The sequence below is a fragment of the Hoplias malabaricus genome, chromosome 4, assembly GCF_029633855.1.
Source record: "Hoplias malabaricus isolate fHopMal1 chromosome 4, fHopMal1.hap1, whole genome shotgun sequence".
Taxonomy (NCBI): Eukaryota; Metazoa; Chordata; class Actinopteri; order Characiformes; family Erythrinidae; genus Hoplias; species Hoplias malabaricus.
The window spans coordinates 52574649-52597817 of NC_089803.1; the positions used below are offsets into that span (position 1 = coordinate 52574649).

At 38.3% G+C, this 23169-nt stretch overlaps 1 protein-coding gene across 1 annotated transcript in view; it reads right to left on the reverse strand.

Moving 5' to 3' along the window:
* Positions 1 to 164: 164 nt before the first annotated feature.
* LOC136695048 (scavenger receptor cysteine-rich type 1 protein M130-like) overlaps positions 165 to 23169 on the reverse strand; it is a 42785-nt gene continuing 19780 nt past the window's right edge. Inside the window, exons 11-28 of the mRNA XM_066668863.1 lie at positions 21337 to 21645; positions 20900 to 21214; positions 20443 to 20772; positions 18923 to 19246; positions 18392 to 18667; positions 18177 to 18233; positions 13338 to 13652; positions 13151 to 13204; positions 12918 to 13064; positions 12713 to 12808; positions 11860 to 11922; positions 11588 to 11650; positions 11408 to 11473; positions 11082 to 11144; positions 10919 to 10981; positions 2259 to 2444; positions 283 to 585; positions 165 to 175 (exon numbers count right to left, since the gene is read on the reverse strand). Of these exons, the coding sequence (XP_066524960.1) occupies positions 165 to 175; positions 283 to 585; positions 2259 to 2444; positions 10919 to 10981; positions 11082 to 11144; positions 11408 to 11473; positions 11588 to 11650; positions 11860 to 11922; positions 12713 to 12808; positions 12918 to 13064; positions 13151 to 13204; positions 13338 to 13652; positions 18177 to 18233; positions 18392 to 18667; positions 18923 to 19246; positions 20443 to 20772; positions 20900 to 21214; positions 21337 to 21645 (3041 nt within the window). The remainder of the gene's footprint in view (positions 176 to 282; positions 586 to 2258; positions 2445 to 10918; positions 10982 to 11081; positions 11145 to 11407; positions 11474 to 11587; positions 11651 to 11859; positions 11923 to 12712; positions 12809 to 12917; positions 13065 to 13150; positions 13205 to 13337; positions 13653 to 18176; positions 18234 to 18391; positions 18668 to 18922; positions 19247 to 20442; positions 20773 to 20899; positions 21215 to 21336; positions 21646 to 23169) is intronic.

Sequence of the window (23169 nt, forward strand, 5' to 3'; positions counted from 1 at the left end):
CCCAGTAATCACCACACACTGTTCCCCACTGTCCTCTGTGAAGGACCTCCACTCTCCCAGCACAGCGACTGCTTCCATCCACTAACATCACAACAGGGCCTGAACAACAGAGAGAGAGAAAACATTGTTAATTTGGCCATGAAACACACCCAACTTTTGGTACCTTAAATATTGTCTACAGTTACAGGCAGAGAAAGAGGGAGAGAGATTACTGTCAACATTTCATTCAGTACAGATCCTCAGTTCAAATAATAAAGATTCACAGGGGAAAACACCACTTACCAGAACACACCAGGCCCACATCATTGTCATGGGAGCAGTTGTGTTTGAGTGAAGATGATCTTGGACAGAAGTAAATCTGAGATTCGTTTCCTCTGCACTGAAGCTCCTCTGACCACACCTGGTCCTCCCCTCGGCCAAAAGCAGCTGCTCCCCGCACCTCCACAGGACGCCCACAGCCCAGCTCTCTACACACAACCTCTGCATCCTGCTGATCAAATCCAGCATCACACACTGTGGACCAGGTCTCTCCATGAAGCACCTCCACTCTCCCAGAGCAGTGAGAACCATTAACCAGTCGCACTCCTGAAGGAAGAGTGGAGATACTATAAAACAACAAAAAATATGTTTAAAACATAAAAATATACACCTTATTAACATAAACTACATGAATATATGTATTATATATTTTTCATTTAAAGAGAGAAAAGTAGTTATAAAATCAGGAAGTTATAAAACGTGGAGGTTTGTCGCAGACAATTCCCAGTGCACACAGTTCAGAATTATGATTTTCATTCTTCTACAATGTGTCCACAGTCTGACTGACAGTTCTCATTATTGTGAGACAGGAGGAGTACTGCACAACACACAAAACTCAGTATCACAATAAAGACATTTATTTTTAGATATATCTATAGAACTCAGCAAACAAGACACACCCATTACTAACCATTCATACATTCATTCATTATCTGTAAGCGCTTATCCAATTCAGGGTCGCGATGGGTCCAGAGCCTACCTGGAATCATTGGGCTCAAGGCAGGAATACACCCTGGAGGCGGCACCAGTCCTTCACAGGGCAACACAGACACACACAAACACACACACACACACACACACACACACACACACACACACACCCCTACGGACACTTGAGTCGCCAATCCATCTGCAACGTGTGTTTTTGGACTGTGGGAGGAAACCGAAGCACCCGGAGGAAACCCACGTGGACACGGGGAGAACACACCAACTCCTCACAGACAGTCACCCGGAGCGGGAACCGGAGTGAACTCACAACCTCCAGGCCCTTGGAGCTGTGTGACTGCGACACTACCTGCTGCGCTTCTTCTAAGTGATTAATATATTGTCGCTATCCAATTAAACCAAACTAAGTTTAGAGGAAAACTATATTTTTTACTATACTTCTTTTAAAAACATTTTTAAAATAAATAACACTTTTTTAAAAGATAAAAATTGACTTTCATGACACTGAATATGAAAATGAGATGATTTCCAAAGACTTGCAGTAAGTGCTCCAGCTGTTTCTGTGCCTGTAGCCTCTTGTCGTAAAGTTTTGTATTGTTTCGAGGGGAAACACAACATTCTCCCCTTTTTTTCTTTATTTCTATTTTGTGAACACTGTCCCATGTTCAGGACATCTGCTACATTACTGAGATTATCAGTGCTCTTTGTTTGCAATGGACACATCAGACTCCATGCACTTTGATCATGATTATATTCACAGTTTGGTCTTAGTTGGACATATCTTGGGTCTAAATAGAACTCTTTAAAAGCTGTATTTAATTATAAAGCTGCACTACAGTCATTGGACTGTATGATTTAAATATCTGGAATGCCTCTAGTCATTAGTCAGACTTATCATTATTAAATCCAGGAGTAATTTACTATAATTAGATTTAAACTAGTTATTTTTAAAGTGTAGTGCATCACTTGAGAACTGGGAGCAAGGGTAAAACTGATGTCTCACACAACATACATGACTTTCCAGAGGCTGAAAACCAAAGGCAACATCAGTTACTACTTTCGTAGTTGATGTGTTGGATGTGGACATGCTTTTGGTCAAGAATCAAAGGATTAGATAGAGATGTTTCAGTGGCATTTTTAGAAACTCCTACCTGAACAAATGACTCCGGCATCTTTAGAGTGATCACATTTATGGTCCCTCCACGCTGGTGATGAACACTGTTTCAATAAAGACTCTGATCCAGAACAGTGCAGATAATTCATCCAGATTGGACCTGATCCTTCTCCAAAATGGGCATCAGTCAGTGCATCTACAGCCTCCCCACAGTTCAGCTCTCTGCACACCACTGCAGCATCACTCATATCCCAATAATCATCACACACTGTCCCCCACTGTCCTCCGTGAAGAACCTCCACTCTCCCAGCACAGCGACTGCTTCCATTCACCAACCGCACACTTTCTGCAAGGAGAGGAGGTGAGGAATGCAGAAATATAAAGACAAATATAGACAGAATCAGAGCAATAGTACGGTATGCATCACATCATATGCCCTTATAAATCATACATCATATGTGAAGTATTACTTAATTCAAGTTGAGTTTTTAAATGAAAACAATATTTAACTACATTTACTACATTAACACTGTGCTGTGGGGTCATTACCAATGGATGTAAGGAGAGGATTTCCTAAGCAGATAATGCCAGCATCTCCATAATGACCACAGTTGTGTTTACCCCATCCATCTGATATACAGTTTTTCAGTGTCGACTCTGATCCTTTACAGCCCACATTACTCATCCAGATTTGACCTGATCCCGCTCCAAAGAAAGCTCGATTTAATGAATGCACAACCTCCCCACATTTCAGCTCTCTACACACCACTGCAGCATCTGTCATGTCCCAGGCATTATCACACACTGTTCCCCACTGTCTTTTGTGAAGAACCTCCACTCTCCCAACACAGCGACTGCCTCCATCCACCAACCTCACATTGTCTATGAGAGAGAGAGAGAGAGAGAGAGAGAGAGAGAGAGAGAGAGAGAGAGAGAGAGAGAGAGAGAGGTGGTGCTTGTATAAAGTTGTATATATAATCACAGTAATAAGAAAAAAAATTAGAGTGCGTTTGAAGAACAATGTTTTGTTCAGATTCTCTTTGATTGCATGAATTTGTTAAAACAACAGCACACATCATTGAAAATCATTATTAACCACTAAAACTAGGTATTGGATGATAACCTCAAATAATACGGACTGCCAAAAGGAGAGATTTGGAAAAAGTTAAATCAACACATTCACACACAGAATATCACACTGGAATAATGTTATTTGGTTTTATTCTAATGTTGGTGTTATTTGTTTGTTTTAGTAAATAAACACTTACTGCTCAGATATATATATATATAGAGCGACAATTGAGCCACATCAATAACACTGAAAATGGCCTATGCGCTACATTAATGTGATTTATGTGAACTAGTGTTTATGAACTAGGAACTTAATTCTTTAAACAAACATTAATGTACACACATACACTTGTAAAATCATTTAAGCTCTCATTATTGTCATGATCTTTACTTACCAGCTGTGGTGAGTGTGAATGTAGAGAACAGAAGTATGAGAGTCACACAGCTCTCCATCTCCCTCTGAACTCCACACAGTCCACTGAACTCAGCAGCAGAACACACTTCACCTGCTCTCCCCCAGAGACTGAAGAAACTCAGAGAGAATGAGAGAGAAGGTTGGGGAGTGTTCCCCCCAGCCGCCAATAACGCTACTTTTTACCTTATTAGAAAGAAAAGAGGAAATCATCAAACACTGTCAGTGACAAATCAGAGAAGACTTTTCTTCTTCTCCCATATTTATCAAAAGAGTGTGACATTCATGAACAGAACTCCACCTTTGTTTCTAGAGAAGTGTGTGTGTGTGTGTGTGTGTGTGTGTGTGTGTGTGTGTGTGTGTGTGTGTGTGTGTGTGTGTGTGTGTGAAGAAAGAAACACTGAGTTGTTTGGTAAGAAAGTCATCAACTAACAGGAGACTGACTTCAGAGAGAGGAAACACTCCAGTGGAGAAGAGCTTTAATGTTGCACCTGCACAGAGCTTATTATTACACTGATAAACACACAGTGATAAACAGCTCACACTTACAAATGATCTCAGATAGAATACAGTATACACCAATATAAATGGTCAAAATAACTAAACTTAGTTAGAAATATGTTTTTAATCTAGTCAAAACAGACTAGTGTTACATTTATAACTGTTAACACAGCACGCTGCAAAGAGTATGATTATAAAAAATAATATAACAATTATTATAAATCTATATAAAATTAATTATAATTTAATAAAGGATAAATACAACCTTTTCTCTCACTGTAATATTTGTATTTTCACATTGATATATAAGGTCTTTACAGCAGCAGTGTCCCTGTAGTAAGTAGTTTTCTCCACTAGATGATAGACGTGGCTTTCTAATGTCAAAATAATTGTTGTCAGACCCACAGTTTGGATATAATTTTGTTGATATAAGCTCGTTGCTTCGGACATTAATATATTTTGCTCTTCTGTGAAGGTTTAATGGTAAATGTTACAACATTTCTGTGATGATTTAACTGCATTCAGCCACACAGGCTTTAGTTATATTGAGTGATTAGTTTTGGAACCCAAACGCCACTCAGACTCATCCCGCTGTAAAAAGTGACTGTAGCCACAGTAAACAGCTTCTCCTCTCTCCTTAAGAACAGTAAGAGTTTAACTGAAAATCATAGACACTACAAGATGCAGGAATGTTATATCATGTGGAAATATTTCAGATAGATTCGTGTTGTGTTATTTTACTCTTCTCCAAAGAGCCAGAATATTTATGGAGCAAATCTGTCTCATCAGACTTTGAAATATTACCACCTTTGAATTTGTAGCACTGAATTTTTATTTATTTTCTTTTTGCACTGAAATTATGCATCTGAATTATGTTGCTTTTGAATTTAAGTCTTCAGAATTCCACCTCTGAATATTCTGCTTCGCAATTATGCATCTGAATATAATTGCTCTTGAATAGAACTCGTGAATTTTCAAGAACACGTTTTCACTGTAATTATTCAAGTCTAATAAATTCAGATAAAAAAATTCAAGCTTAAAAAAATTCTAACAATATATTTCGAAGTTGCTCAAATTCGGTAGACGAAATTCAGACACCAAAATACGAGTTACACAATTCAGATACACATCCGGGACACAAAGGATCCAAATCAATTCATTCGGATTTTCTCTTTCACTTTAAATGCTGCACGCTAGATGGCGAAATATGAACACAACTTCCATACCGTGGAAAAACTACACATTTAACTTCGTCCCGCTGATATTATCTCTTTATTTTCAGTGTCTCAAAAATGTCTCAAAAATCTGAAAGTCTCACTAAAGACACAATATAACAGACTATTAACACCCTGAAGATGAAGAAATTTTACTGTGGAATATTTGTCATGGCCCTGTGAATATAGAAAGTGACATCATGAATATGAATTTGAATTTGAATATGAATTTCGTCTACTGAATTTGAGCAACTTAGAAATATATTGTTTGAATTTTTTTAAGAAAAAAAAATCTTGATTTTTTTATCTGAATTTATTAGACTTGAATAATTACAGTGAAAACGTGTTCTTGAAAATTCACGAGTTCTATTCAAGAGCAATTATATTCAGATGCATAATTGCGAAGCAAAATATTCAGAGGTGGAATTCTGAAGACTTAAATTCAAAAGCAACAAAATTCAGACGCATAATTTCAGTGCAAAACAAAATTCAGTGCTACAAATTCAAAGATGGTAATATTTTAAAGTCTGATGAGACAGATTTGCTCCATAGATATCCTGGCTCTTTTCACTGAGACGGATCTACTTTGGCGGACGGTTATCATTGGGTCTGGTGACTGCTCATGTGCAGCTGTTCTGAAACGCTTTATTTTAATAGGTGATGTACTTCTTGTGGAGATTAAACAATAAATATACACTGGGATTAGATTAAAATAGCAGAATGAGGTTTTACAGAAGCGGTGAATCAAAGTCTGCAGTAATTATTTTTCTACACAAGAGGGCAGTAGAGGATTTCTAATGACTTCTAATTGAACGTTATTTTTCTTTCTTAATTTTTAAATATCATCAGATTTTATCAATAAAATGCCAGTGCAAACCAAACCTCTCATCAAGCACTAGTTTTAGTTTCTCACAATGTTTGTCAGATTATCTGAAAATGACACTTTAAATAATAAAAAATGTATAATACAGTATTTATAAATTGTCAGCTCAAAAAGTACAGTATCACTGTGTCTAGTACAGACATTAAAACCAGAGTGTTTGATTTTCTCTTTTCACAGAGATCAAAATGTATTTCTTATGGTTCAGAGTAAATTTACATTAATATGCCATTTATCTTTAAGAATAATGAATATTATATTATTAAAGTGTGAGCACAAAGTTAAATTCCTCAACAACACTCATTTTAGTAAAGTATATTTATTTCTGAAATATCAGAAGAACATTAGTTTAACCTGTTTGCCCAGTATAATATGTTGTGTTAGAGTGCAAAGGCCTATATAACACTATATGTGTGTTAAATCCTCAGGTTTCCTTAAAAAGAACATATACTTGTATTTCTCAGTAGAACAAGGTTTGGTTCAGACACTGAGGGCCACATATCAGAATAACACAGATTTTAGTGTTGGACCCCAACAAAATCTAGTGCCATATTTTCAGAGTTTAACATTTTCAACACAATACTTTAAATACCACTTCTCTTCAAAGAACCTTTGTCCCGAGTAAGATATAGTAAAGTGTAAGGACAAGGCTGTATTTCTCAACAACACTAGGTCAAGCAGAATTTACTTATGAAATCTGTTGGTTTGATAATCGCAGTTAAAATATCCAAGCCTGGGTGAACCTGCTCAGACCGTGTTTGATATTTTTGGTGCAAAAAACTCTCTTATTTTAAGCCTGTAATAAATATGTGGCTTAATTTAAAGTCTTCTGTGTGAGGCAGTGTGTGTTTATCTGTACAGTGAGAACTCCCTGTGTGGTTTAGCTGAAGTCAAAGACTCACTTTATGAACAAATTAATCAGATTTTATTTGAATTACTCCAAAAAGGAAATTGTAGTTTTTAGGTGGAACAGAGGTCAGGCTCTTAAGGGGAACAGAGGTCAGGCTCTTAAGGGGAACAGAGCTGTGTCAGGACACGCTGATTATCAATCACACTAACTTTACGAACGTAACACTGAACATCCAGTTGGTTCTTAGCCAGAGGAGCATTGTGGGCTTTAACGAGAGAGATACAGAGAGATACAGAGAGAGAGAGAGAGAGAGAGAGAGAGAGAGAGAGAGAGAGATGCCCATGTTCAGTGCACACTAATGTAATATATCAATAACTGTTACAAAAGGCATTTAGAACGAAATCCATCTCCAGCAGTTAATGAATCACTGGAATGTTGCCAAATTACTGTTGCATTATTGTTAACACAGTTATTAGAGACTAAAACAGGGCCAGAATTTCTCATAAATGTACACAATGGTAAACATTTATTGTCACACTAAATGCACTTCAAAGAAGAACGGTTTTATAAAAAGTGACACAGAAGTTAAAATAAAATAAATATATATTTTTTTTAATAATTTTGAAAACCAAAAACAACAATAAAAAACAGAAATGTCTCTAAAACTAAAGTATGAAGGTCTACACATTACAAATTGAATTAATAAGAAAAATAAGCAATATATCAACATGTGAATCTTATTATCAATACAGGTTTACAAAAGGTTCATTAACAGTAAATAATGGCTGCTTAGTTTTAATTACCAATGACAAAAATGCATCTCTAAAATAATGGGTTCACTGAGCAGCTCTTACACTTTTATAAAAGTACAACACTTTCCTCACTGCATCTGACTGAAGAAAGTTGTCAGTTTAAATTTTATACTGAAAATATATAGAGTTTAATGTACAGTTTTAGTCCAAAATTAAATAAATATAATTTTTGAAACAAACAGATGATTCCTCCTTAAACATCTAAATTTAAATAAATCACATAAAAACATTTTCATGATGTAAGCCATAATAAGAATACAGATACAATAATAAATTACTCATATTGAGAAACATTAAGACATAAAAGTAAAAGGAAATAAATCAGTAAACTTTATCTTTGCACACGGAAATGATCTTTTTTATATTTTTGAATTATGTGAAAAGTCATGCTGCATAAAAAACATGGTGATATCTCCTGAAACATAGCCATTTTGGAGATTTACTAGAACACTTGTATGTTTCTAGTGACTGAGTCGGGTAACACACAGAAAATAAAGAGATAAAAACATACTAGTTAGGTACCCTGGGGAGTGTTAATCGCACTGTATCTGATCTGTAAAGGCAGAATGAATGAATGTTTCTGCTCCATACACCACTGTGAACTGTGATCAATAAAATAATCTGAAGAAGTCTGAATGTAATCTCCTGAGGAAAGGAATATTTATTTATTTATTTATTTATTTATTTAGATAATCAACGACTTTAAAAGAACCATTGCAGTTAGTCTCAGCAACATTTGAGCAAATTAACATTCGGTTTTAAAACAGAAAAAATATAAAAATAAGTAAATCAGAACAAAATGAAAATATCTTCAATATTTATCTAAAAACACTATATAAACACTAATAATGTTAATGGGTGTAAGATGTTTGTGTATGATTAATGACGGAGAAAAGCACATGCAGTAAGTATTTGTGTTGTTGCTGTAACGAGGCCCAACTTCTTTTACACAATATGCCCATCAAACAAATTAAAAATCTCTACTGAGGTGAGGCTTCTGACTGTTTGACTTCAGAAGCATCACATCACCAATACATCACCAGTACCTTGTTACATTGTTGTTGTTTGTATTTTTTAATATGTCACTACTCTGGCATTTGAACATGAGTAGTTTCATTTGTTTGTCAGTTTAGTTTAGGTTTTGCAGCCTCTCCGACATCTACATTTAATTTACATCTACATGTAATTTACATCTACATTTAATTTACATCTACACTGCTGAATTTTACTGAACTGTACAGAGCTAAAGAGGGTTAAATATGTATTAATGTTTTGACCTTAGTGACTATTTAGCCTGTAGAATACCAAAATATGTATTATGACTTTCAGATATTTTTTGTCATAAAGTAAAAAGCTAAACGAGCCTTTGCTTGTTAACAAAATGTTCTTGGTCTTCTTTGTTCTTTGGTGGCAGATCATCTAGTATTTATTTTTAAATAAAATGTTGCTCCTACTAGGTATTTTGGGCTTTCCTGTTTTTGAAATGCCAGAAACACCTCTGTCACAATGGCTATATGGCTAATGGTGGTCCGGAAAAACTAGGCTTGCCTAGTTTTCTTTTTTCTTCTTTAACTTCTTCAAAATGTTCTTTTGTTTGTCATATAGTGAAGTCTTGAAGACCACCTAAAAAAACAAGAGAAACGGTTGTATTTTCCCATATTCTAAAGAAAATAATGAGTATAATGGAATGATTTCATTTTATTGCTTTGCAATTTGAAACATTACTCCATTCCAAACTGAAATATAGTATCATCGTAACTCCCTGGTGCACTGCACCAACATGGAGATCGGTATTTATAATCTTACACTGGACAAGATGTAAAATATCCTATGTCAATCCATTAGTGCCTCACTCAATCCATTAGGACCCACCCCACCCTCTTCTTACCTGCAGCCTCAAAATTTCTGTTGTTTAAACCCTACACCTAAAAACTAAGGCTGCTGTGGCCATTTATGATCCATTCAGCAAACAGCTACCTATAACAACTACAGTTCCTCATTGATCCCATGGCATGAGTACTCAAACTACCCACTGCATCTCTAGCTCTTCACAGGGGTCATCAGGTAGGCACCTCCTCTTGTCTTGTTTTTTTTTTTTTTTTTTTTTTTTTTTTTTTTTGCTGAATTAAGCCCAAGAAACCTCCAGAAGGCTCAACAGTGAAGTCTGGTGTCCCAGACCCACCCCCCTCCAAGCTAGTTTTACAGTCCTATCTTATCCACACGCCTCGACAACCGTAAATCCACACTGGCCTCCCTGGTGACTAAGAGTGTACCTATCCATTTTCATTCAGAGTACAGCACCATGTCTGACCTCAGCGTAGTTAATGCAATGCACTCTGGGACCTGCAGTTCCAGATCTCCAATTCCAATCTCGTGTTTCACCCCATCTAACAATATTTATACCCTGCACATGCTCTCGAATACATTCCCCCCTCAAGCACAAACCAATAACTTTACTACGGCACCCACTTGTCAATGCATTTACCTCTAAGCGTGTGCTGTCCAACAAATCTGCTAAAACCCTTAGCACCTGATTACATCTCCATGTATACCTCCCCTGTGACAAACTAACCTTACAAACTGAATATGCTTCAGCGTGCCACAACTAGGGTCTTAAACTCCATACTGTCCAAGATTTTGCGGTGTTGGAAGGACGTCACAACAAAAAACTTAATACAACTTGCCTCCATCGCCCACAACTCTTGCCAAGTTACCTTCCGCTTCTGTAGATTCTCAGAAAAGCCACTCTGCCTTGTTCTTTCTGTGATGTTGCTGTGCAAAGTGCCACCTCTTTCTACTTGTGAATAAATTCAGTCATCATTTTCCTTCTCTCTAGTGATGTGGCATTACTAAAAGCTTTCCATAAGTCACCCGACCCAAGGCCTTCTCTTCCACATTGCGCTTGACCAATCACATCCCTTAGCTCTAGTGAGATCCTGTCTACAAGCACTGCCACTTCCTTCCAGCTTCAGTGACCGCTGCTGCTGTTAGTGAGTAATAATAATTAGAAACAAAGCTGAAATTTTAACTGTACTGAATCTTCACTTTAACATTATTTATGAACATGAAGGAAACAGTACTTGTCTCGATGTTGGAGCTTGGTTCAGTGGGAACAGCGTCATCATAGTTCTCCATCATGTCTTCTGTCCAAATGTAGAAATAAATGTCATTAAATCAGTCTCAGTTTCATCAGGGACTGTGTTCATGTTGGAGATTACATTGTTGCTCTATTACAAGTCCTACCTGCTCCTCCAGAGTTCAGATCAGCACTGATGATGTCATCATATATCATCTCTGTTAGACCCTCTGCACCAAAGCACACACATAGTTAATGAACAGTGGTGGCTACATTTAAAGTTATAGAAGACAGCACATAAGATCTATAATAATCGTTATGATCACTCTCTGTTTAACTATTCAACATTAATTGAATCATTTAAATCAATAGTTTTCTTTGTTTAGTTTGTTATAGTCTTTAAACTACAGTCTATGTCGTCTACAATCGGACTAAAAACCCTTTAAAATTCTGTCTCTACAATTTAACTGCACTTCACCATCACTTGGTGTACTATAAGAGATAAGGCCAGCAGTGATGACATCATCATAGTTCTCTCCTGTGCCCTCTTCTTCTGTTTCTACAAAATGAAATAAACACAAACTGACTTTACAAACAGTGAAATTATGATTTTACCTTGTGGTTTAATGTAAAAGTAACAAAATACATATTATTATTTAATACTGTAACACACCTGTCAGACCACTGGTGACAGCATCATCATAATATTCTGTCTTTTTATCAGTCGCTGACTTTTCTGGAAAAATGAAAACCCTTTATTAAGAATGAGACAGTCCTGAGTCATTTCTCTACACAAAACAAACTGACAAATCAACCAAATTCACACAGAATTGATGGTAACTCTCATAAATGTATATTGACGTATCAAAACTTAGTGTAATATATATTTCACTACTATTTTCTTAACACCGACTGCAAAATGTCTCAGTGGAAGGGATTTTTTACCTGAGAGAAGCTTCTCATCCACATCCTCGTATCCTGAATGCTGTGCTTCATAGAGGAGGTTTTCTTTTAGAGGAGAGAAGTACATTTATGAAACATGTTCCCAATCAAAATCACCCACAATTAATATCACTTTAGTCAATAGAGGGGTGATGAGAAAAAAACACCCACAAACATTCTTTAAATAATTATTGGTTAGGAAGATTAATTCATTCATTCATTATCTGTAACTGCTTATCCAATTCAGGTGGGTCCAGAGCCTACCTGGAATCATTGGGCGCAACCCTGGAGGGGGCACCAGTCCTTCACAGGGCAACGCACACACACACACACACACACAAACCTACGGACACTTTTGTGTCGCCAAACCACCACAGTGTGTTTTTGGACTGTGGGAGGAAACCGGAGAGAACACACCAACTCCTCACAGACAGTCACCCGGAGCGGGAATCAAACCCACAACTTCCAGGTCCCTGGAGCTGTGCAACTGCGACACTACCAGTTGCACTACCGTGCCACCCAGTTAGGAAGATACTATAGTTAAAAATTAAATTAATCTTCTTGGATACGTGAAGAGAAAAATAAAAATATAAAGTAAAGTTTAAAAAAAATTAATATAAATGAAACAGATATAAATCTGTAAATATACTTATATAAATATTAAACTTATAAAATCCTTAAAAAATTTTGTCCATACATCACTACTACACACAAACAAACAAAAAAATAAATAAATAAAAACACAAAACAAAACTCTCAGACAAGGGCTGAGGCTGGTGCCCCCATGCACTTAGAATGTTGGGAATGATATTAGTGTTACATCTGTACAGTTAGAAAAACTCTGTATGTCACTCACCATTTTGGGTTAAGTCATTTCTTTTAGTGATGTGTCTGTTGGCAATCTCCTCATACACTGCCTCAGTCTGAGTCTTAAGTCTCTTTTTAGAGAGCACTGTGAGACAGAGAGGAACATGGAGCAGTTCATCAGAAGAGAAGACAGATGATGGGTTACAGGACTAATTTTGTTTAGAGAATGTAAAGGGACTGGAGATGATTACTACCTCTCCTGAGCACTCTGTTCTGATAAAACAGCACAAACAGAAGCACTAAGGACAGGAAGAGAATGACTCCCAGCACCAGGAGAGACACTGGATAGATGGACGGAACATCTGATAAAGTAGAGACTGTCCTGTTCTCTGTCTGACTTGCTAAAAACAACAATAAAAAAACAGAAACTGCATAAAACACTGAATCTCATATTTCAATCTAAAATCCTAATAGTTAAAAACAGTACCTGTTCTGGTGGTGACTGTTGTTGTGACTGCAGTGGTAGAAGGCACAGATTTGTCTGTAAATACAGAGAACATAATCATATAGTTTAAATGTTACCTGTCATTCTACCTTACAATTTAAACTCAGTCCTGTGTAAACACTGAGATTCAGGGATTCAGAAACTCCAGTGTCTAGTCGCCTCTTCTGACCTTCACAGGTGACTCCAGCGTCCTGTCTGTGGGAGCAGTCAGTGTGGTTCTTCAGGGAATGAGGACAGTCCCTCAGGTGAATCTCATTCCCTCTACACTTCACTCTGTTCAGCCAGATAGTCCCATTACCAGCACCAAAGACAGCACTCCCATCAGCCCTCAGTGCCGGACCACAGCCCAGCTGCCTGCAGACCACCTGAGCGTCCCTGATGTCCCACAGATCATCACAGACTGTCCCCCACTGAGAGTTATGATACACCTCCAGTTTCCCAGAGCAGCTTCCATGTCTCCCACATAGTCTGAGAGGCAGGTGCTCTACACAGAACACATGAGCAGATACAATAAAGATGATTAATTAAATAAGTCCTGGAACATTTTAATATTAAGTAACCAAGAGCATTCAAATGTGGTCAGAGTCAGTTTTACAGATAAAGTACACTGACTGCTTGAGAAAATATATTTAAATAATTTAGACTGGCTTTTGGATTAATTTATGTACTGTATCCATTTGTGCTTCCCTTTATTGTTGTAACACAGGATGATTATGGAACTTCTCTCATAAGAGAATTTAATCTTCAGAAATTCTGCTGAACAGATTACCACTCAGATAGGACTCTGAGATAATCGGTTTCACAGCTCTGGAAAGATTCCACAGATAAGGGGCCTAAGGACCATAAAAGAGCCTTAAAAATGCCACCCCAAGCTTGTTTATGTCACAGGATCTGCTCTGGGTATTTGACCCCAACCAGACACTCTTGGAATAATCAACACTTTATTCTTTGTGAAATGGCTTACCCCAAAGATTCTTAAAACGAGATAATCTAACTTTCCTTAATTCCCACTGATTTATAAATGGATCCAATCTCCTCAGTTCTTCCAAATGGTGTATATCTGAGCAAAAATAATTCCAAATGGACTAGCCATTAATCTGGTGCCATTAGATTAACATTATGTTTAGTCTAAATGACATTATTGTTTGTTAACGTATAATCTTTTATAATGCATCCTACAGAATCTGTCTCAAATATAATCAGTTTGTTGTAGATGATCTTGAAATGAATGATGTGGTTTATGTCACCATGTTTATATGTATTTTTCAAATTTTGGTTCTGTATATTACCACAATGATTTTTGAACAAAACAGTTGAAGTTCAGACTTTCAGCTTTAATTCAGTGGGTTGCACAAAATGATTGCATAAAAATGCGATGAAGTAAAACATTTTTTAAACACAATCCCTTCATTTCAGGGGCTCAAACATAATTGGACAAATTAAATAATTGTAAATAAAATGTTCATTTCTATTACAGTACTTGGTTGAAAACCCTTTGTATGCAGTGACTGCCTGAAGTCTTGAACTCATGGACATCACCAGATGCTGAGTTTCCTCTGTTTTATTGCTCTGCCAGGCCTTTACTGCAGCGGTTTTCAATTGCTGTTTGTTTGCGGGCCTTTCTGTCTGAAGTTTAGTCTTTAACAAGTGCTCAATTTGGTTGAGATCTGGTGACTGATTGGGCCATGCAAGGATATTCCACTTCTTTGCTTTAATAAACTCCTGGGTTGCTTTGGCTGTATGTTTGTCTGAATACCTCTCTGACTATTTATTTATTTTGGTCAATTCTATATGATTCATCATGATTTGTACCCAAATGTGTTAATGTCATTTTGGTTATAATTGTAAAAGAATGATTCAGTGATGTGAAGATTCCCTTTTGTCCTTTCTCCTTTTCACTTTAGGGAGGTCCTAATCTAAAAGTTCTCTTAAACTTCCCATTTGAGTTGAGAACTGGGGATGGACTCTCCTCTCTTAGTCCCTCCGGACAAGTCAGCCTTCTAACACACACTGGAGCTCAAGTATTTTGAGAAAAGAAAAGAGAGATGAAAAGGCAAATGTAGAAGAGAAGCTGCAAGAAAGTTTTCCAGCAGTGCACAGGACAGCAAAGTTGAGTACACAGTGTGGGTTTGGGCTTGGAGACGTGTGCATAAAAGCCGTGCCCCCAAAATTAGACAGTTGCCAATCGTTCATGGGCCGCGAGCAGATCGTGGGCGTGTGTACGGATGTATCTGTTGTAGGCTTGTGAGGACCAGCGGCCAAGGACTTGGACAGTGTGGTCGGGAATTCCTTGGTGGGAGGCTAAGGAAGCCGCACCGATCTTAAAGGAGTGAGCGGAGAAGTAAGCGGGATTGAAACCATTGAGAGAAAGGATGCGACGGAGATGGAGGTGGTTTGGAAGTCAAAGCATGGAAATGGAATGTTATGGAGTTGATGGAAACGTCTGAAGGTTAGCCAGCTGGTCCAGTATGTAGAGAGGGTGTTGGGTACTACAGCCTGGGGGATGAGGTCTTGCGAGATGATTGAAAGATGGCAGAGCCGGGATGAAGTGGGAAGATGATTTCTGAAAATGGAGGCGTCTGCGTGGGATGAAGGTCCGATTGAGGTGCCAATGCTCCAAATCTCTGAAATTGAAAATGAGAGAGTGAATCAGCTATTGGATTGGAATGGCCAGGGATGTGAGTAGCCTTTAAAATGAATGAAAATGAATTGGTGCTTAACTGAATGCCAAACGAGACGGCGAAGAAGGAACATGAGTGGCAGTGACTTTGAATGCCCCTTGTTAATGATGTTTAGGACTGATGCATTGTCTGAATGAATGATAATGGCGCGATGGGCCCATTCGTGTCCCCAAAGAATGGCAGCGGCCACGATGGGGTACAACTCAAGCAATGCGATTGAGTCGCCTGCGTCGATTGAGAAGGAGAAGAGTTCTGAAGGCCACTGGGATGTGAACCAGTGACCATCGTAGTAGCCGCCGAAACCTGTAGAAGGTGCGGCATCTGTAAATATGGAGAGGTCTTCGGGATTGGAAAGAAGAATTCTTTGTAGAAGAATGAGATGCCATTCCAGTGGTGGAGGAGGAGGAGGAGCCAGAAGTTCAGCTCGGATTTACAAGCTGGGTCTAGGTTAACGACAGAGAGAGGAGCTGATGCTTGGGTAAGCAACTAGATTGGGTAAGAAAGTCAGAGAGTAACTGGATGATGCGGTCTTGTTTTTCCTGTGGGAGGGATGCTTGGAATAGGACAGAGTCCAGGACGATGCCAAGGAACTCGAGTGAAGTAGTGGGACCAAGGGTTTTCTCTGCTGAGAGGGGAACACCTTGGTGGCAGAAGGCGGAGTCGAGTTGGGTAATGCAGTGCGCTGGCAGGGAGGAAGTGTAATATGTATGAGTGTCACTCTCTGTTGTCCTCAGATGAACGTCCACCCTCTAATGAAATGATGTGTATTACTGTTTCAATCATGAAAGAAAGTTTCTGTCTCTGATTAGAAAAACGAATTAATATCTTCTAACATAATATTGTAAATGGGAAGTAAACACGACGTACCCAAGACAAAATCTTATGTAAATGTTTGATATTAATAATCCAGGACACTCATTGTGACATGTTACTAACATGTATAAGAAATTTCGATACGCGAAATTTCTACCTTTTCTGTTTGAATCTCTGATCCAAACCTTCCCCCTCTTTTCTCTTTCGGGAGGCGAGTCACGTGAGCCTCGGACTCGCATCCAATCAAAGGAAGGACACCTCCCAATAGGGCGTGGCCGCATTGCCTTTGAAAAGAGGAGGTCGACTCATTTCTTACACTTTTTCTTTTTCGTTCCACTCTCTTACGTTTGTTTTTCCAGCTCTCAACTTCTCTTAACCTGCACTCTTAACTTCTGAAGCTCTCACGGTTCGCTCTTTGTTTTATTTCTTCAAGCTCCAACCTCTCCAAGCGAGACGCTTTCTCCTCTTCACGCCGACGAACGAAGACTTTTGAAGAAACCTCACTAAGCTCCCAGGAGACGTCTTGAGTTAGCTAGTGTGAGAGAAATTTACGAATACGTCGAGTGATTTGAATATCTTCTTTTCTTTTAATTGTGTTTTTGTTTTATCGCCCATCGAAGTTTAATCTCACGAGTGATCAAAGCAGGTGAAACTTATTCGTGGCCAGAGTAAGAAACACCGCCGAGATAGAAGAAAGTCGTAAAATAGAGCATAAGCCTATTGAATCGATTTTCAGTTCTGGATCTGCAGGAATCAGCAAAGCTTTCATCTCTACGTCCACATAGTGGACTCTCCTACTCAGGACACTGAGCCAGAGGATCCTGACGCCGGCGCCATTATGCTCCGAGCACGCCCGAGGCGACTCGACCAACAAAGAAAGAACTCCACGCTGACCCAGCCTGGAAACTTCCGCGGGAGAACTGCAAAACCAAGCGAGACGCCATCACTTCCAGGACCTCAGAGAGCCTTTGTACCCAACGAGTGGAGAGAATTGACGAAAAGTAAGCTAAACCTACGCATCTCCAGAGCTGAAAATTGAATCAAGTCTCTTGATAATTTTTTGTATTAATTAAACCTCAGTTAGCAACACTTTAGTCACAAGCCGTTGTGCCTAGCTTATCTTTAAAGTCGAATCAGCTTCCCCTGCGTTGATGCCGTGAGATTGCAAGATTATGCTATGTTAATTAAGTATCCCCCTTCTTTGTTAATAAAAACTTTCATTATTTGAAATTACAGTGTGTACAGTCTGTTCATTAAAATTTCTGAAAATCCTGAAGATCTCACTTAGCTTGACTATTATTTATTCTCAAACTAATTATTAACGTTTTAATTGCTTAAGCCAATTATAAACTTTAATTGCTATCATTAGTCAAATATCAGTAATTATAAGAGTTTGAATAAGGTCAACGCTATAAACACAATATATAGATATATTTTTCAAATATATATTTACATATATATCACGGTGTATGATCAAAACATACAACATACACTACAGTACGAACAGATCTTACCGGAGTGCTGAGTTTGGTCTGGAGATGCACGTTGAATACTTTCTGTATTTTGAGCATCTGTAATAAGAAAATACATTGACTATTTCTCAGACATCAGTTTGGATTAATGTGAATGTTTGTTTTACTATTTTCAGCAAAATTATACACTGTTCACTATGAAATATTTCTGTTGTTGTCAATGAACATAAGCACCACAAACTGTAAAAAGGACAGACCTGAGCAGGTGATGTGAGCCACCTCGTTGCTGTTATCACATTTGTTCTGTCCCCAGGGGGAAGATGGACAGTGCCACAGAGTGGAGTCATGTTTCCTACATTTCAGATTATCCAGCCAGTTAGGATCACTGCCAGTTCTTCCACAGTTCAACTCCTGACAGATCAAACTCACTGTTTTTCCATCCATCTCATTTACACACACATTCCCCCAGGTTCCATTGTAGTACACTTCCAGATTCCCCTCACAGCCCTCAGTGAGTCTGATCTCCTTATAGTCTGTTATGGTTAATAACATTTTGATTTTTTTAAATGAGTCTGATTGTTAGTGAATGTTATTTAATAACTATTACATGTCTATAGCATTCCAATTATACCAATTTTGTTTTTCCACTAAACGTAAGAATGGCAACATCAGGCTTTACAGCTTTTCAATGTTCAGTGATTTGTACATTTAAAGTTAATGTCAAATAACTTTATAATAATAAATAAGGACTGAAATATTCTACATTTGCAGAGTTCAGGAAACTTTACCTGAGCAAACGACCCCTACGTCCTCCTTGTGTCCACATTCATCCTCTTCACACAGCTGATATCTGCAGTTCCACAGGGACGTCTCATTCCCCTCACACTGCACCTCATTCAGCCATATGGGTCCAGTTCCAGGTCCAAACTGGGCTGGTACCGGGGCACTGAGGGCCACTCCACACTGCAGCTGTCTGCACACCACCTGTGCATCCTCAATATCCCACAATTCACCACACACTGTCCCCCATGATCCACTGTGAAAAACCTCCAGCCTTCCTGCACAGTCTCCTCCAGAACCAACCAGTCTGATGGAGCTGTGGACTGAGTTACCTGCAAACACACACACACACACACACACACACACACGTTAGAAAGTCTTGAAACTGAACTGAACTAATGGCAGATAACATTATTTAAAAAAAAGACTAATGTTCTACACTCTTTCTTCACTTTAATAGCTAAACTGACCATACAATTGTACTTTATAATTCTAAAAATACAGACAGTAATCTGCGTATTTTCTAACTGCTTTCACACTGTTCTTCAATGATCAGGATCACCACAGGTGGCATATTACTTGGTTGGTGGGTAATTCTCAACAATGTAATGACCCTTTAAGGTGGTGAAATGTTAGCATGTGTTGCGGTAGTACGAGTGGAGCAGACACAGCAGTGCTGGGTGAAATGGGCTAACAAACATGTAGATTACCAGAAAGACTGTAATTGTAGAACTAAATGTAGTACCACCTATCTATGGAGTCAAAAAAGGGTCAAAAAGATTTTGAGTTTGAAAAACAATACTCACAAATGTAACTTAAATTAATTAAATTAAATTAAATTAAATTAATACTCATAAATGCGTTTGAGCAACTACATTATTGTTGTTGTTGTTGTTTTTTATATTTGTGCATTCCAATACATTTGTGGATTTTAGTTTTACGTGTATGTAGTTGCTCAAACGCAGTTACAAAGTCCGTTACATTTGTGAGTATTGTTTTGCAAACTCAAAATCTTTTTGACCCTTTTTTCTCCATACCTATCCTTGCAAGATCATAGATCTTATGTCTGTATAGTATTCAGATTTGTGTTAAGATTTTGCAGCTGCACACTTTTTTTAATGATATTGTGACCAAGTCTTTAATAATGAAACCACAGTATACAGCAGAGACAAACAAGTTGTGGACACCAACCCTAGTGCTTGACTAGGGTTGACTTGAATGACTTGAAGATAAAAATCACACATGAATCTCTGATACATGAACTTTAGTTGTTAGATAGTGACACTTATGTTATTATGTGAAACACACTTCTGCTTCACATGGTCCTGTTCATCAGAGAGGTCAGTATGTGAAACAGTGGGGATTAAAAATATAAAGGCTGCAGAGAAGGAGTGACTGTGATGCCAAAGACTGATATTTTGTGTAAAGGAGATATATGCTCCTAAAATAGATTTCACATTTACAAATTTCCCAAATGGTATCAGAACTGGAAAGGAACATGCACATTTGTTCACTTATTTATACCTACACTTACCCAAACATGTGATGGAGAGCTGTTCTCTGGAGCTGCAGTTTACTGTCTTTGCACTGCTGCAGTTCCCCAGATGAGTTTCACTCCCAGAACATTTAAATCCTCTCACACACATGTCTGTGTGTTGAGGACTGGATGGAGAGTATCTGGAGAATTTAAGCAAGGAGCCACAGCCCAGCTGTCTGCAGACCACGGAGGTCTCAGACACACTCCAGGACTCAAACACAACTCTTCTCCAGTCCTGCATGAAGTACACCTCCACCTCCCCCTCACACTCTCTTCCTCCAGACAACTGCACTCGCCCCTCATACAACGCCAGAGAAGAATCTGAAGGGAACAAATATCAAAATCATATATAGATTTTTACACATTTAACGAGACACTTCAGTTTTAAGAGCATCGCGTGTTTAGATGAAAAACACTGTACATTCTGTACCTGATTCAAAAAACTTACTGCTGCAGATGACTCCAGCGTCCTGTTTGTGAGAGAATGCAGTTCGACTCCATGATGAAATGGGACACTGTGACAGGTGTGTTTCATTCCCCTGACAATCAAACACATCAGCCCAGATCTGACCACTCCCCTCCCCAAACCAGTCTGACCCCAACACAGCCACAGCAGTCCCACACTTCAGCTGACCACAGAGGGCACTGGCAGCTCTCATATCCCAGCTTCCATCACACACTGTGCCCCACTCACTGAGGTACTGGATCTCCACTCGACCAGAACATGAGTCAGAGCCGTTCTCCAGACGAGCTCCTGTGTGACCTGAAGACAAAACTAACAGTTTATCAAAACAGTCTGTAACAGAACACAAACACAGGGATCACCTTTATATAATGACCGTTAAAAAATATTTAATATTGAAAGTCTCAGATTATATACTTAACCAGAACATATGAGTCCAATGTCACTGTCATGGGAGAGGTTTTGATTGAGTGAAGACGATTTTGGACAGAAGGAAATCTGAGGTTCGTTTCCTCTACACTGAAGCTCCTCTGACCACACCTGGACCTCCCCTCTGCCAAAAGCAGCTGCTCCCAGCACCTCCACAGGACGCCCACAGCCCAGCTCTCTACACACAACCTCTGCATCCTGCTGATGAAGGTCAGACACTGTGGCCCAGGTTTTCCCATGAAGTACCTCCACCCTCCCAGAGCACTCATGTGGACCATCAGCAAGTCTGGGCTTTATGTGACCTGTAAAGTAGCAACTGAAACTTTACAGAAGCCACGCTGTTCAAAAATAGTAAGTTAATTAAATATTACCTGGTTATAAGGTCCTATAAATGAAATGGAAGTTAATAACACTTAAGTTCAGTCCACACCAATACAATGTATCGTAACAGCATAAAGAGGAAGTTTAAGATTGTATGACAACTAGACCTTCAGCTTTAAAGTGTATATATTATACCACCCTATTGTATTCATGGCCACACTGTTAGATGTTTGTTGATAAAAGGGTGCACCACAGAAATATATTCTGACATACATTTACCCAAGTGTGTGAAAAAAAACCAGACTAATGCAAGAAATAAATCAGACAAAGAAGTCTATGCTTTAAAAGTTGATTATTTGAAAAAAGTATTATATCTTATTGCTTTTTGTCATATTTCTCATATAAGTGTGAACATGTAATGCCTCACCAAATCATTGGTAAAATGAGGAATAACAGACATTAATATGAGGTGTTAGACAGCCATCTTCTACATGCCCTAAAAAGATGCTATGATCACTAGGAAATGATGAGAGTATACAAAACAGATTTCCATTTAAACATTACAGGGTGGAAGTGTAAATATCCCTTGTAATCTGTAATAAAATTAAACTTACTGAGGAAATGAATGCATACTTGAAAGAGGATTTAAGCAAAACTTTGACACCATTTAAAAAATCTGACAGATCTTTATTATTATGACTATAATTATTGAATGAATAGTCTTGCATCATTCACTATTTAACGTGGCCAAGAACCGCCTACTAATGCAGGATTTCACTGACACACAAAAGAAACACAAGTCTGCTACGTCGGCAAGGAGTGTACATGTCGAACCAGTACCACAGCCAATACAAGATGATACACAGAAGGGTGTATACGTGAGTGTACAGAGCCAATCAGAACGCAACTGGCAGAATCCTCATAGTAAGGCCAGCTTAACACACTGAAAATATCAGACACTCCGTCTTGTGAAAGATAAAAATGAACTGTATTCTCAGTATGAATTTAGAGAATTGTCTATGGTTTCTTTTAGCATGATTCCCACTGGAAATGTTCAGAAGATTTTAAGATATGAACATCATTCCTTCACATGGGGAACACAGCCCAGTTGCGAGGGGAGCCAGAATTGCTTCTTTGTCAATGATAAAATATTGTTTAAGGGACAAGATTTAAAGGTGTGCCAAGTTAAAATTACTGTACATTTTACTAAAATTTCTGCTTGCTTTAAGTAATTTAGGAGGACTAATGGTGGTCTACAATAGTATGGCCCCATCTGAACAAAATTTCTTCGGTAGCGAAATAAACCAGAGTGTGTAAGAAAACTTTCTAATATTCACGTTGAGCCCCTTTGTGTCATTGCTTATCATCATGTGGACATTTATTTTTCTGGACACCTAGATTAAGCATAATGTGCCACACATTTCTATCATTCTTATCTAAACATGAGTTAGAAGGATATGGAGTTAAATAAAAGCCTAAATTCACACTAGGGAAACGCAGCTTTC